The 16,461-nt window shown below is 42.8% G+C and overlaps 1 protein-coding gene across 4 annotated transcripts in view; it reads right to left on the reverse strand.

Moving 5' to 3' along the window:
- Window positions 1-940: 940 nt before the first annotated feature.
- LOC146990937 (plakophilin-4-like) overlaps window positions 941-16,461 on the reverse strand; it is a 56,757-nt gene continuing 41,236 nt past the window's right edge. For all 4 annotated transcript variants that reach the window (XM_085801661.1, XM_085801653.1, XM_085801646.1 and 1 more), the window contains exons 11-22: window positions 15,640-15,853; window positions 12,175-12,358; window positions 10,777-10,894; window positions 9,620-9,814; window positions 8,232-8,405; window positions 7,039-7,189; window positions 5,701-5,893; window positions 4,938-5,022; window positions 4,557-4,674; window positions 4,327-4,458; window positions 4,162-4,235; window positions 941-1,774 (exon numbers count right to left, since the gene is read on the reverse strand). In XM_085801661.1, the coding sequence (XP_085657787.1) occupies window positions 1,517-1,774; window positions 4,162-4,235; window positions 4,327-4,458; window positions 4,557-4,674; window positions 4,938-5,022; window positions 5,701-5,893; window positions 7,039-7,189; window positions 8,232-8,405; window positions 9,620-9,814; window positions 10,777-10,894; window positions 12,175-12,358; window positions 15,640-15,853 (1,896 nt within the window). In that variant the 3' untranslated portion in view covers window positions 941-1,516. The remainder of the gene's footprint in view (window positions 1,775-4,161; window positions 4,236-4,326; window positions 4,459-4,556; window positions 4,675-4,937; window positions 5,023-5,700; window positions 5,894-7,038; window positions 7,190-8,231; window positions 8,406-9,619; window positions 9,815-10,776; window positions 10,895-12,174; window positions 12,359-15,639; window positions 15,854-16,461) is intronic.

The following is a 16,461-nucleotide window of genomic DNA, read 5'->3' on the forward strand; positions in this document are numbered from 1 at the left end:
GAGGTTTATATTTAAATTTTATATATATATATATATATTTTTTTTTTCTTTTCTTTTTGGCTTTTGAAACACACCAGACATGAGGAAACATTTGTATCCATTGTCTTTGAAATAAAAAGTTGCACTTTCAGTTAAATACTCAAAGTTTTTCAGTGTTGACTTTATGTTAGGATGTTAAATAAAAAGCAATTTAAGTGTCATTTAAATCATCTTATATTCTTTGGTGCATGTCAGAGTGTCGTCAGGATTTAATGTTCGGCATTTCATCTTTTTACGTATTTTTATTTTGCGTAAAGGTGCTGAAATGTTTGTTTTTTTGGTTCCATTTGTGTCTTTTTGTCTCTGACTCACACCTACTGTACACTTGATGCTCAGATGAATCTCTTCATTTTTTTATTATCAGGTCAAAATAAGACTAAAGGCATGGTGTCATCATGATATAATCTTTAATCCCTATACATATATTTCCCTCTGTAACATTGCACATCGTCATCATCATCATCATCATCAGTGCTGGACAGAACAGACAGATGGGTATTTTGGTCAGGTCACAAGGAAATTAATTAAAAATAATCATAAATAATAGAAAAATCTTCTTCACACAATCACATATAAAGTTCTACATATTGAATACAACAATGTAACAGGACGGTTCAACCATTGTATCTGTACAAATAGATTTTTCACATGTTTTCGTCACATATTTCACATACTTTATGATATACTGCACTTTTGGCCAAACATGAGAGGGTCAGCGACGTGACCTCGGCTCTCTGAGTCTTTAAAGGTTCCCTAGAGTCAGTTTCTCTGTCGAACCTCAAATAATATGAAGAAATCCTCCTCAGAGAGACTTTTATCCTGTGTGGTGCCATGAATTACTGGTAAATAACATTTGGCCCAGGTGTGGTGTCTTTTTTTCTTCTTTTTTTCTTTTCATCTATACAGGATTCGCACTTTCTGGAATTTCTTTTTCTCTCCCATTCAAGACGATGCTGGCGAACAATATTTATGTTATAAAGCCAACACACTGCACACTTTAACTGCAGAGAAAAATGAAATCGGTTGACGTTAACAAACACTCTGGTAAACAGCGAAGTCGGGGGGCCGGCGGGTCTTTTGTTTCCCACAGAGCAGCTTCTGACTACGTCCATCTCTCTGCTCAGTCAGTCGGCGTTCCTAATAACACAGATAACGTTGTCCTACCTGGCGTCTCGGTACATGCTTGAAAACCTCATCTGATTCCTGTTCGGCCGCCTGGCAAGTCAAGATTGGTTTCAGCTGGAGCTCTGTCCGTTTAAAGGAACAGTTGGTGATTATCTGCATTATTGAACACGGCTTCTTCTCCAAGTCAAAAGCTGCAGGTCACACACACCGAGCCCTGCTCATTCAGCACAGTTTTCAACACAGATTGCACACACACATTCACATGCGTCCTCGGCCTTTCACACACACAGCGAACCTCACGCACACCACCACGCACGGGGGAAAAAAAGCTCGGCGTGGGCTCCTCCGTCCCTTACACCCAGGAGTCAGGGGAGCCGGTGAACTTGTTGGCCCGGGTGGAAGGCCTCCGCGTGGTGGAGTAGAAGTCCACGTAGTTGGTGTTGGCTTTGAACTGGAGCGACTGGCCGGCGTAGCCTTCGGGGGAGGACGGGGTGAGGTGGACCGGCTCGTCCTCGTACTGGTCCTCGCCGTAGCCCTGCGGGGACGACAGGTACATCCCGTAGCTGTTGTAGTTCTTCCTGTCGGGCTCGTCGTAGAATGGCTCTGGATGCTGCATGGGGGAGGGACACAGGAGAGGGTTGAACTTGAACTTGAACTTGAAAGGTTTATTCACACACACACACACACAGACACATACAACACATATTTTGTGTGAATCAGGTCTCCCATTGAAGCTTCCAAAAGCCTGGATACATATAACACAAAACAATACAGCATATAGACACAGTCGGCAAGCAAGGAAACGTCACTTCCGGTCAGGGCCGTGGGGGAAAACAAACCGTTTTCCCCATACACACTCATGCAAAAAGGCTGCATTTTAAACCTTTGTCAAACGCTTGTTCGCCGTCCTGTCTTAGTTTTAATCACATGTATGTGCTGACAAAGAGCTATATATTAGAAAACTCATCACGATCTGGGTCGATTGCTGTCCGTACATCTTAAAATATAAAGTTTTCACAGCCATAGCCTACACCGAGTCAGCAGGGTCGGCAACCTTCACTTCCGGTCAGAGCGTTACACGTTTGGAGAAGATGAGCGAAGTTCCGATATAAAAGTTCAGGTTGTGGTTTTTGAATTTATTTGCGGTGCAAAATAATACACAATAACTCAGGCAGTGTCTACGAGTGTCTAGAGCCGGCCGGCGGCGACTAAGAGAGCGTCAGATCCGTGGGGGAAGACAAATATGACTGACTGTGAAATACCTAATATTTTTAAATGTACGGACAACAATCGACCCAGATCGTGATGAGTTTCTAAAAATATAGCTCTCTGTCAGCACATACATGTGATTAAAACTAAGACAGGACGGCGAAAAAGCCTTTGACAAAGGTTTAAAATGCCGCGTTTTTGCATGAGTGTGTATGGGGGACGCGGTTTGTTTTCCCCCACGGCCCTAACCGGAAGTGACGTTTCCTTGCTTGCCGACTGTGTCTATACAAGACTACAATACACATGAAACATTAACAGTATGAATACACACACACACACACACAACAATAAAGCACGTACAAAACTAACAATACAATACATGAAACATTAACAGACATTAGACAACGTGGACCCCGAGCCTAGAGTACCAACAGAAGCTTTTCATAACATGTAGATAAAAAAGCAGATGATAATTAAATTTACATTCAATTTACTATGGTTCAGATGTTCAATGGTTGCAGCTTATATACTATATATAAACTAAGTAATTACATTTTTAGCTTTTTCTTGAAAATGGAGATGGACGTCTCCACCTTCAGGCTCTCATCTAGCTCGTTCCAGATCTGCGGCCCTCTGCATGCAAAAGACAGTCTCCTTCTTTTTAATCTTCTTTTTTTCCCAGTAATTAGGTGTTTTTTCCTGGTATCATGCCTGCCGCATGCAGGTGGAACAGCAGAAGCAGCTGCCTTGAGGACTAATAATGTTGTTCTAAGACTTATCACAGGCTTTAACATTATTTAGTTTAGAATATTGAGAATTAAAGGTCCAGTGTGTAATATTTGTCATGGTTTATTGGCAAAATCTGAATATACTACCAATGAATATGTTTGTATAAGTGTATAATCACTATAAAATAAAATCTGTTTGGTTTTCACAGCCTTATAATTCTTCTTAATATATACATATAGCAAGGGTCTTGCTTAGAGAGTATCGCCATCTTGCGCCGCCATGTTTGTACGGAATGGAAAATCCAGCCAACCAGAGAGCACGTTTCAAGAGTTTAACGTTCATAAATAAAGAATAGAATTATTTATAGATAAATAATAGAACCAGAATGCTAGATGTCACTGTTTTCCCCTCATTTTACAAACTGGACCTTTAATTGTAATGATTTTTGTATTCACATCCATGGTTTGCAAATATGTTCATCATCCACTAGAGGGCAGGTTGGAGCCACTGGAGGAAACAATCTCTCCTTACAGTATGTATGTGGATGTGTGTACGTATGTGTGTGTGTATGTACTGTATGTATATGTTTGTATCTTTATATATGTGTGTATGTATATATTTATGTATGTGTTTGAGACATGGTGGAGTAGATAAACATAGACATACAGTATGTAATATATATCTGCATAAGTATACATGTGGTAAGTATTTGTAAAAATAGAAGTTCACAGATGATATAAAAAATGTTGCATAGCGACATGTTTCAGACGTAGATGGCTGGTCTGCAGACATTATTTTAATTTATTTTATTCTATTTTTTTTCTTCTTCTTTGCTTTGATACATATATTATGTCATATGTAAAGGATTTCTTGAAAAAAGGGGTAGACAACATTAAGGGGGCAGAAAGAAGGGAGCTTATTTCCTTCTTTCTGCCCCCTTTCATTCAGGAGTTGCATTATATTTTTGTGTTGAACTATTTTTCTTTTCTTTTTTTTCCAATGAATGAAACAAATAGATAAACTAAACTAAACTTTAATGCAACTAAAACCAGTTCTCACCTGGGACCTTCTCAAGTCCTCCCCTGACTGGGAAGAATACGTCCCAATGAAATACGGGGTTTTCTTCTCAGACCCTGAGGTGGAGAGTTTGGGAGAGAGATGGGAAGAAAACATGAGCATAAAGACACATAAAGAAGGAGGCTGGACATAGACACCAACACACACCTGTGTACTGCTGTTTGTGTAAACTGTTGTCTCCGTAATAAGTGTCGAGTTGCATAGATGACTGCGCCCTCTGATAGTTGGAGCCGTGCCCTCTTATCCCCAGCATCGCCGGGGACGACGTGGCGCTGCCACCTGAGTTGAAACAACGACGACGACATCAAAACATCATCGGGGACAGATTTATACTCTCCTGCCGGCTCTCCGGCCTCGCTCCGAGTCCGATCTCTCACCTGATTGGATGACGGGGGACATCTGCAGAGGGCTGGTGGGCAGGGTCGGCTGTGAGCGGTAGCGGTCTCGCTCCAGGGTGGAGACGGGGGTGACGAAGTGGGTGTAGTTCCATCCATCCTGCACCAAAGATGAAATATTTAGTTATTTTTTTTAATGAGTAAAAAAATCTTTATTATTTCACCAGAGCTTTTTGTGAACAGTCGACTCCAACACCGTGTTTACATGAATCTGTGTCGTGCAGCCTCTTTAATGTTTTTGCAAAGCTTCGCAGAAATGATTCTGGGACAAATCTCACTCTGTAATTGCTTTGCAGAGTGTGGTGCAGATGAATTAACGGACTTAACTGGGCTTCACATACGGTATCTGCTGCTGGGTCTGACCTGTTTGTAGAGGCTCCTCAGCTCCCGGTACTGCCACAGCGTGTTCAGCACCTGAGCCGCCGCCTTCACCACCTTCATCGAATACCTGCGGCACAAAGTCGTCACAGCGATGAGTGAAAGATTTTGAAAATTCACCGTCAACCCCGGTCATAGTTCAACATTTTGGCAAATTGACCCATTGCCATAATCCCTATAGTTTTAGCAGTAGGTTCGTAATTGTCGGTGCAAGCTATTTTTAGAACGGCGGAGCAGAGCCGCGAGCAGCTCAGAGCTACGCTACGGAGGCTCATGGAATTTCTTGGTTTCCCTCATCAAACTCATCAAATACACAATCCAACAACTCCAAAACGCTCTGGTGGACAAGTTGTGACCTGCACATTCACCACGCTATGAGATAATAACACAACGTTACCACACAGAGTTGTTTTAGAGGGAAATTCATGCAAAACCGCTGATGCACGATGCCTTCAGGGACAGTTTTTCAGCAAGCAGACTCTGTATTTACCTCTAAAACGGCTCAGTAACGTTCCGTTATTATCTCATAATGGGATTTGTTGGGATTTGATGAGAGAAACCAAGAAATCCCATTAGCCTCTGTAGCGTAGCTCTGAGCAGCTAGCAGCTCTGCTCTGCCGTTCTAAAAATAGCTTGCACTGTCAATTAAAAGTAATGAACCTACTGCTAAAACTATTGGGATTATGGGAATGGGCCAATTTGCCAAAATGTTGAACTATCCCTTTAAGTTTCTCCTGAAGTCTCGTACCCTTTCCCTCGTCCTTTGCTGATGTTCACCAGCTTCTCGATGCCGCCGCTGTCGGCTAAAGCTTTGGCGTTCTCCATGTTGCGGCTGGTGACCTCGTGCAGCGTGCAGCAGACGGATGCTACGGTGTCGTCCGACAGCACGGTGGGACTGTTGCCGGGCAACCGGTTCACCAGATCCCGCATGGCGTACTTTCCTACAGGAGGAGAGAATAAAACAGACAGAGATATTTTAAAGGGATAGTAGCATTTTTTAAAAGTGGGATTGTATGATCTACAAATAGCCCCTAAGTACTTTAATTGCAGTGGAAGACTCTCTGCACTCCTCCCGTTAGCAACGCCAGCCCATAATAGCCCTGCCCAGAGATTTACAACATACATTGTTGTGAATGGACCCAAAGAAACGGCCTATTTTCACGGCCTAAAAGAGGTTTTACCTGAAAAAAAAATACACAGTTCCATTGTTCGCTATAATATAATTTTTTCCAGCCCCTCAAAGTGCAGGAAAAACACATTTTTATTTGGACCTGATCAACTGCTGATCGGTGGGCGCTAACCCTGGGCGGAGGGATACGTGAGTTGGTTAGGTCCAAATAAAAACTGTGTTTTTCCTGCACTTTGAGGGGCTGGAAAAAATTATATTATAGCGAACAATGGAACTGTGTTTTTTTTTTCACGTAAAACCTCTTTTAGGCCGTGAAAATAGGCCGTTTCTTTGGGTCCATTCACAACAATGTACAGTATGTTGTAAATCTCTGGGCAGGGCTATTATGGGCTGGCGTTGCTAACGGGAGGAGTGCAGAGAGTCTTCTACTGCAATTAAAGTACTTAGGGGCTATTTGTAGATCATACAACCCCACTTTTAAAAAAATGCTACTATCCCTTTAAGTTTAAGATTAGTAGAGATTGTGTTGCTTTTGTCTGTTTGTTTTGCATGGAAGCTCAGTGACTCCCTGCTTTGCCACACAGCTGTTGTCCACAAGAGGGCGATGTGTTGTCACCATGTCAGAGCTGAGTGTGATGGATGTCACTCTGTCTGTGGTCTCATAGGAAAAAAACCTGTTTCAAAAACAAGCTGTTGATGTTTCTGACTGAAGTGTGAAGAGGATCTTTTCGCAGTTTGAGTTTCTCAGCTGAGCTGGGATCAATCTGTTAACCCTGTTGTGTATATGTGTGTGGTGCAGGGTTATTATAGACTAGAACTAAAACTAGCAGTGAAAAAATAATTTAGTAAACTGAAAATAACTAAAACTAAACTGAAATTAAAAAGAAAACTAAATAAAAATGGAAAAATGGAAACTATAATAATCTTGTGTGTGAGTGTGTGTGTGAGCGTTTGGACCTATCAGCTCCTTGTTGCGTCCGTCCAGCGCCATGTTGCGGAGCGCTGTCGCCACGGAGCAGACCACCCGGTCGTTGTCCATCCTCAGCAGCTCCACCAGGATGGGCAGACCTTTCTCCTTCCGCACCGCCGCTCGGATGTAGGCCGAAAACTGCACACACACACACACACACACACACACACACACACACACACACAATCATCCACGTAAAGCCTCTAGATTTAGATTTTAGATTTTGACAACTTACCTGTGTTAAAGTCCCCCTAAAGAGGCAATTTATAATTTGTAAAAATGCTCTGCTATGACTATCTTTTGATTAAAACTGCTTTCCCACAAAAAAGCTGTTTAGAAAAACTCTTAAAGAGGCTAAAAACACGTCTACTGTTTCTCCCTCATTGAAAAATCCAGGTTCTATGAATATTCATGCATATGCAAACACTACATTGACAAGTTAAAGCAGAAGTAAGCGGAATATTTGTGTTAATATAAGTCTTAATTAGTTATATCTTCCAACAGCAATCACTTCTATAGAGTGTTTGGTCTGAAACACGGGTCTGTCAGTCACTCTGCTCTGCTGTAAGCCGAGGAGAAAACTTTCTGCAAAAACTCAAGTATCTTACCAAGAATATTTGTCTTATTTCTAGTCAAAAATTTCATTTCTAGTCAAAACAAATCTCATTCTACTTAAAATAAGACTCATCACATAAAAAGCAGCTTGTTTTTAGACACTTTTTACTTCTTTCAAGCAGATTTTCACTTGAAATAAGTAGAAAAATCTGCCAGTGGATCAAGTTTTTCTTTCTTATTACAAGCACAAAAAACCTGCTTTCACTGGCAGATTTTTCTACTTATTTCAAGTGAAAATTAGTTTGAAACAAGTGGAAATGATCTAAAAACAAGTTAATTTTTAGGTGATGAGTCTTATTTTAAGTGGAGAGAGATTAGTTTTGACTAGAAATGAGACATTTTGACAAGAAATAAGACAGAGAACGGCATAAAGGGGCAGTCCTCTGTGTGTGCAGCCAAGGGATGCGCGTGAATGTGGTGACGTAGGGACGAGGGCGGGGACTGCTAACTCCATCTGCTGTCAAGAAGTTAGCCAAAACCACCGGATCACTTACTTCTGCTTTAATAATTTAAAAAAAAAATCTATTTTTGGTTTAGGGGGTCTTTAAAATCAGAGCCGTCCCACCTTCCAGTTTCCGGCCGAGAGGTTCTGCAGCGAGCCGGCGGCCCCCTCCAGCGTGGCGGGGTTGGAGCTCTCGGCCAGCAGGTTGAGGTACGGCTTCACCACCATGGGGTGCCACAGCAGCTCGGCCCCTCTCAGCGGCTGGGAGAAGCCCGGGATGGGCCCCACGTCGTCCCACTGCGGGAGATTGTTACAGCACCGTTAGACCTTTAACGAAGGTAGCTCATTGACTCAAGAGCTGTTTTGTTTCAGGATCTAGGTCACATTCATTTAATCAACTCCAACAACTAGAGCTGTTCTTGTGAAAACTCGATTAACGTCGCCTTTCAGGATGTATGTAATCGCATTTATTCATCCATTAGTGAATTCCGAGTACCCTCTGGTTGTAAAACTAGGTTCTTCTTCTAATTCTCTCTAATTATTCTAAAACGGACCTGCGCGGGCGGCTCCGCTCCCCTGACCTCGATCACCTCTCAGGAAGCCCCGCCCCTCCTCGCCCCTCCGCAGCCCAGCCGTTTACCTTGTAAAGGCTTCCTGCCCCGCCTCCTCTTCCCCCAGCAGAGGTAGTCCAGCTCCTTGGTCGGGAAGGAGAAGTTCTTTATAATTGTTTTATTTCTCTTTTCTCGGGTTTTCTCTTCGACTCTCTGGCTTAAAGGGATAGTTCAACATTTTGGCATATTCGCCTATTGCCATAATCCTATATAGTCATAGGACTAGGTTCATTACCTTTAATTATCGGTGCATGTTGTTTTGAGATCAGCGGGGCAGAGACGCGAGCTGCTCAGTGAACACAATGGAGGTGAATGGTACAGGTCCCCTGTCCCTCATCAAACTCATCAAATACACAATCCAACAACTCCAAAACCAGAAGTTGTCTAGGAGATGGAGTTGTTTTCGAGGCAAATGCAGCTGGAACTACATTCCAGACACGGCTGCTGGGCGGAGTGATTTCAAAAGCTCAAGTAGTTCCGAATATTTGCTTCATGTGTCGTAATGTTACATAATTATACACGATTATTTCATAGCGTTGTAAAGGTGCGAGTGTTTTGGAGTTGCTGGATTGTGTATTTGATGGGTTTTGAGGGACAGGGGACCTGTACCATTCACCTCCATTGTGTTCACTGAATATAGGGATTATGACAATAGGCGAATTTGCAAAAATGTTGAACAACTAGAGCTGTTCTTGTGAAAACTCGATTAACGTCGCCTTTCAGGATGTACGTAATCGCATTTATTCATCCATTAGTGAATTCCGAGTACCCTCTGGTTGTAAAACTAGGTTCTTCTTCTAATTCTCTCTAATTATTCTAAAACGGACCTGCGCCGCTCCGCTCCCCTGACCTCGATCACCTCTCGGGAAGCCCCGCCCCTCCTCGTCCCTCTCCGTTTACCTTGTCGTCGGGCCAACCGCCCCGCTTCCTGCCCCGCCTCCTCTTCCCCCAGCAGAGGTAGTCCAGCTCCTTGGTCGGGAAGGAGAAGCCCAGCAGCGTGTCCAGCTCCTGGTTGCTAAGGAGACGGGAGGAGGGCATCTCCACCTCCAGCCGGTACGAGAGGTTCCTCAGGGTGCACACGCTGTTCTCCACGATCTGAGGAGAAACATCATCTCTTGTCACCAGTGTGTTTCAATGTTTGAGCCTGAGGGTGGCGCTAGAGGAGAGGAAATAGAGTCAACACAATCAATCACATAGGAAACAGAATATTACCTTTCATTTGTTGTTTGTTTGGATGTTTCAAATGACCGGTAAATCAATAAAAACAGGTTTTCTCTTATGAAATCCTTTCTAACCTGTAGAAATCCTAAAGAGTTTGTTATTTATTGTGTGACGTTGAACCCGCGTGATATAAAAAACACTGTTGTCATGGTGAAACATTTGTCAAAGATGAACAAAACTGAAATAAAATCACATTTCCAACCACAAATTTTCACTTTCTGACACTCAGCTTCAATTCTCTTACTATTTTGGTATCTGTTTGTATGTTTTGCTATATTGTTTTACCCTTGCATGTATATATTTACGGATTCTGGTGTATTATGTCTTGTGTTATACGTATGTCTGCATCTACTGTATGATTGTATCTACAGTATGTGTTGTGACTGTATTAGCTGTTTTTGTTATTTCCTTGATGCATTTGGAAGAATATAACAGACAATTTGGAATTAATGTTTGGACTCCAGGAAGAATACAGTAGCTATGCTAATGTGCTGGTGCTAATGGAGATCCAATAAATGAAATGAAATGAAATGAATGATACATTTAACTTAAAGAAACAGCCTCTAGATAATCATATAAAGATTAACAATTAATACAAACTGACTCCTTCCCTGTGGAATCTCATTAAACTACAACTCAAAGGCTTAGGGCACATTATTGGGGACTTAACTACATTTATCATATTTCAGGGTGGAGAACGTGGCAGAGGTTTAGGTGTAAAGTCTCCACTGAATAGCATATGTGTGTGTGTGTGTGTGCGTGAGTGTGAGTGTGTGTGTGTGTGTGTGTGTGTGTGTGTGTGTGTGAGTGTGTGTGTGTGTGTGTGTTTGCAGCACCTTGCTGTCGTAGTCGGAGGTGTTGACGCAGGCTTTGAGGACGTGGAGCAGTGAGTCAATCAGACCTTCACAGCAACGCAGCTGACTCCTCGCCTCCTCCCCTGCTGAGCTCAGGTTCCTAACACACACACACACACACACACACATGCACATGACACACACACACACACACACACACACAGAAGCCACACATGAGCTGAGACTGGAGGTGCAGTGTGTGGATTCCCCCACAGGGTGGCTTCAAACCTGCCTGGATACAGTAAAGGAGGCGGCCGCTCCTCCAATAGGAACCTTCAGCTGCTGCTAATGGAGAAGCTGACATGAGAAGACTGCACAACAGCAGCCCCAGCTCCCACAATGCATTTCTTTCTATACCATCAATCTAAAGGCTCGGCTGGAGAGGAACGCTCGAGGCTGTGTGCATAGAGACGATGTTTTTAAAGCTGCTGCTGCTGGTGGAGAGAGACGGACCAGCCCGACAGCGTGTAGCAAACACGTGCAATAAAGTTGTTCAAATTTGATTTAGTTTGTTAAAATCAAAAGTTTTTTGGGTTTTGCAGAGACAGCTCGTCTCGGTCACAGACTATTTCAGGAAACACACCTGGGCCTGGGCCTGATTGGCTCCCGACACTGAACAATGACGTCTGCAGCTCAGCGGGTTTATAATTCAGAAGCTGTGACCGATCGCTGCAGAGCAGAGCACGGCTGAAAGATTTCAAGTAAAGCTACAGTACAGACAGAAGTGCATCATGTTTCATGGAAAACATCTGAAAAATGGATCATTCCAGTAAGTTCTGGACAGAAACATCCATCGCTGTGTGATTCTTCCTGTTATTTACAAAAGTTTCCTGAGATTCTGTTTGAAGAAGTGTATTTAAATTCATAAACCTGAGCTTTGACTCCGACAACACACACATCACTCGTCCTCCTCGCCTCCTCTCCGTTACAGAGCCTCTTATTGACAGATTATACAACGAGTCATTATGGGCTGTGGTTTTACAGAATCATTAAGATGAAGCGCAGACAGAAAAACTGCAGCGCCGACGACCAATAAATCCAAAAGTCATCGTTGCATTTCAAAGCGAGAATCGATTTAATGAGCCGACGGCACGCCCGCCAACTCAACAGGCTCAGGAAGGCGCAGGACTTTGCTCAATCTATTTCCATTAAGAGACGAGGAGGGATTTCTATCTGTTTGGGACAGATCTGACTGTAGAGACGGGTGGTGATTAATATGCATAAGCCTTCTCATCAAAAGATATAACGTGCTTTGATAAATAATTACAATAATGACAGCAGTGATGTTGTTTTGTTTTTTTTAAATGTTATATATCTGAAGACTTTTACATCATATAAAGGGGGCTAATCAGTGAGGGGTGCGTTTGATTCGCTCCTCACCTCAGGCAGCCGGTGGTGTTGCGCAGCAGCAGCGACGTCTGGAACTTGATCTTGTGCTCTTCGCGGTGCGAGACGCTGCTCCAGCCCGAGTGGGGGATGACGATGGTGTTGGTCAGCGTGGCGAGGGCGTCGCGGATGATGGTCATCTTCACCGCGTCGCACGACGACAGGTTCCACAGGACGCCTGCAAGGTGGGGGAGAAAAAACGGATAGATAGATAGATAGATAGATAGATAGATAGATAGATAGATAGATAGATAGATAGATAGATAGATAGATAGATAGATAGATAGATAGATAGATAGATAGATAGATAGATAAGATACATAATGGCACTGGAGGGGTTCATTTCAGATGTTAGACTATCAACACTCATAATAAGGTACAATACTATCACCAGTCTGCACTAATTTGTTGTTAAAGGGATAGTTCATACATTTTGGCAAATTGGCCAATTGCCATAATCAATATAGTCTTAGGAGTAGGTTCGTAATTGTTGGTGCAAGCTATTTTCGGAACGGCAGAGCAGAGCCGCGAGCAGCTCAGAGCTACGCTACGGAGGCTCATGGGATTTCTTGGTTTCCCTCATCAAATACACAATCCAACAACTCCAAAACGCTCTGGTGAACAAGTTGTGACCTGCACATTCACCACGCTATGAGATAATAACACAACGTTATGAGATGGAGTTGCTTTCGAGGCAAATGCAGAGACTGCTTGATGAAAAACTGCCCCCGACGGAGACGTGCATCAGCTGTTTTGCATGAATTTACCTCGAAAAAAACAACTGTTTTCATCACAGTAGACAGTTATTCCTGTTTCCCACTGGTTGGAAGGGACTACATCTGCTTCTGTGAATTACGGTTGTGTAAATCAATGCGCCCTTTCCACACATACACACACACAAACACACACATACAGCTCAACTCACAGACCTAATGAGAGTAGGAGGATAAAAGTTGGGATGTTATTATTGAAAGAAAGTGTTTCTAATATATAATAATATACAGTATATAAAGAAAAAGACAATCTGTGATTTATTTGATGCTATCTCAGAGAAAATGCAGACTATTCCTTTAAATGTTAAGTCAAGCGGTCAATGTAATCCTTGTAACCAAATTTGAAACTAATTTTCATATGGCAAATGCACTTCTGGGGAAGGGCTCTCATTTGGGCCCCTTGCCCCCCAATACCATGGTTACACCCCTGCATTATGTCTACTTTTCAGTGTTTACTGCCACTGACAATTCAAATGAAATCAAAGAAAGATAGTCTAGTGTTTTAGTGTCATTGCATCACTATCTATTTTCTTGTTTCCCCCTCTTCACACATGAGGCTTTTGTAAAATGTATCGGTATTGGTATCGGCAATCACCTTTGGTTTTACTTGGTATTGGATCGGATTGAAAATCAGTGATATCGCAAATCACTGAATGATGACCTCTCTAATGACTGCAGAGCTTTGCATGAATTTAAAAAAAAGAGGGAAACATCTCTTTGTTTCAGTGTATCTGCACTTATATTCTCCTTTAAATGTCTTCTCTCCTCTGAATACAAAGATATCTCAGCACCGATCCTTCACTCTGACACAAACTGGGCTTGAACATGTGACCAGCATGTTCAGAAATGGATATAAAGCTCTGCTGTTGCACTAAAAAAGGAAACACTTCATGCTCTCCAGGCAGGAAGGAGCTCCTCGCCGGGCCAAGAAGAAAAAAAAGATGCGAGGTGCTCAAGTCTTTGTGTTTTTGTTTATGCTTTATCTCTGAACAGAGATGTATTTCTGAGTGTGAAGGAGGATTCTTTATGAGAGGATTCGGTCGGTCAGAGGAACCAAACTCTTTCCCTCAGCCTCAGATCAGGATCAGGCCTCTCTCCTGTGTTGTTTCTGGTGAATCTGAGTTGTCTAACAGCTTCATATCTCCTGGTATCAAACAGTATGTGTGTGGCGCGGCTGCCGAGCCGTCGGCGGCGTCGTGTTTCCAAAGCACATTATCTTAGCATCTGTCCCGAGGACTGTGCCGAGATCTGCTCTGTCAACACCGCGCGCCGAGTGTTTAAGCCGCAGCCGCTCTCACCTCCCACAGAACAGCCGATACACAGATTAATACACTTCCAACCGAGTCAGACGGCGACGCACGGCAACACTCAGCCAGAGAGCCGCCGCCCGCCCGCTCGCCCGGCCGGCCGGCCAGGACGCCAGGACACCAACCAACCTCGCTAGCAGGCAAACACCCACACACACAACACAGCGGGCTTTTGATGTGTCACGTTTTTTTGCTTTTGGTGACTGTTTTGGACAACATGGACGCTGCTTTTAAGTGCGTTTAGAAATAAAAACAAGGAGAATCATCCTCCACGTACTTGACATATGTATATGTATCTGTACATAGTACATAATGTACAAATACAAACTGTCTCCACTTGTCTATTATTAAACTAATTCACACTGTTGTGCAGCTCTGGCAGCAGATCTCTCTCTCTGAGTTCTTTATAATTATTTTATTTCTCTTTTCTCTGGTTTTCTCTTTGACTCTCTGGCTTAAAGGGATAGTTCAACAATTTGGCATATTCGCCTATTGCCATAATCCCTATAGTCATAGCAGTAGGTTCATTACCTTTAATTATCGGTGCATGTTGTTTTGAGATCAGCGGGGCAGAGACACGAGCTGCTCAGTGAACACAATGGAGGTGAATGGTACAGGTCCCCTGTCCCTCAAAACTCATCAAATACACAATCCAACAACTCCAAAACACTCTGGTGGACAAGTTGTGACCTGCACATTCACCACGCTATGAAATAATCATGTAACATTATGAGACAGAGGTGTTTTCGAGGCAAATGCAAAGCCGGAACTACATTCCAGAGCGTTTTGGAGATGTTGGATTGTGTATTTACCATTCACCTCCATTGTGTTCACTGAGAAGCTTGCGACAACTCCAAAATACTCTTGTGGACAAGTTGTCTACGAGACAGAGTTGTTTTCGAGGCAAACGCAGCTGGAACTACATTCCAGACACGGCTGCTGGGCGGAGTGATTTCAAAAGCTCAAGTAGTTCTGAATATTTGCTTCATGTGTCGTAATGTTACATAATTATACATGAGAGGTTTTGGAGTTGTTAAAGCTGCTGTTCTCTGCCCCGCTGATCTCAAAACAACATGCACCGATAATTAAAGGTAATGAGCCTAGTCCTATGACTAATAGGATTATGGCAATAGGCGAATATGCCAAAATGTTGAACTATCCCTTTAAGCCAGAGAGTCAAAGAGAAAACCAGAGAAAAGAGAAAAGACGATGATTAAAGGTAATGAACCTACTGCTATGACTATAGGGATTATGGCAATAGGCGAATTTGCAAAAATCCCTTTAAACTATTTACTTAACTATCCCTTTAAATTGTATTTTTGTGTGCACTGCAAAGATGTGATGGTGATAGGAAACAGGGTGATGATGCCTGGACGTACCGGTGACCAGCTCTCGGACTTCGTTGTCGGTCGTCTTCCTGAGGAGACGCAGCAGCGCGGGGACGCCGCCGCAGTTCCTCAGCGCCACCTTGTTGTTGTCGGTGGCCTTGCTGTACACCAGGTTCCTCAGGGCCCCGCAGGCGCTCTTCTGAACCTCCGACGCCTTGTGATCCAGCAGATCCACCAGGTGCTGGATCCCTCCCAGGTGACACACCTGCAGGGACAGAGGTGAAACACAGAGTGGTGAGTAGGGTTGCAAAGGGGTGGAAAATTTCCGGTAAATTTCCGGAAAATTTCCAGAAACTTTCCATGGTAAGTTAAGGTGGGGAATTTTGGAAATATTCCAAATTGTAAACTTTCCATGGGAATTATAGGAATTTATGGGAATTATGGAAATGTATGGGAATTATTGGGAATTTATGGGAATTAACTGGAAATTGGGGGTAATTAATTTAGACAAACTGTATCATATCCAAACATACCGGTAAATGTAAATATTTTGTTTTGTCATAATTAATTAACATTTTTTTAAAAATTAAAAAATTAAAAAAAACATGACATTTCAACAGATTTATTTGTGAGTAGAACTTTATGAAGTTTTAATTCTTGTATGTACAATCAATTATTTTACTGAACCACAAAAAAATGAATGTTGAGTAAAATTTTACTCACCCTCACCAATCAATTTTGTAAATTTCAGATTTATTCCCGTTTATTCCCATATATTCCCGTTAATTCCCATGGAAAGTTTCCAACTTTGAAAATTCCCGGAATTTTGCAACCCTAGTGGTGAGTTCCTCTTTACTGCAGAAAGTCTGACTT

The sequence above is a fragment of the Trachurus japonicus genome, chromosome 2 (genome assembly GCF_045865225.1).
Source record: "Trachurus japonicus isolate A0001 chromosome 2, Traja_1.0".
Lineage (NCBI taxonomy): Eukaryota > Metazoa > Chordata > Actinopteri > Carangiformes > Carangidae > Trachurus > Trachurus japonicus.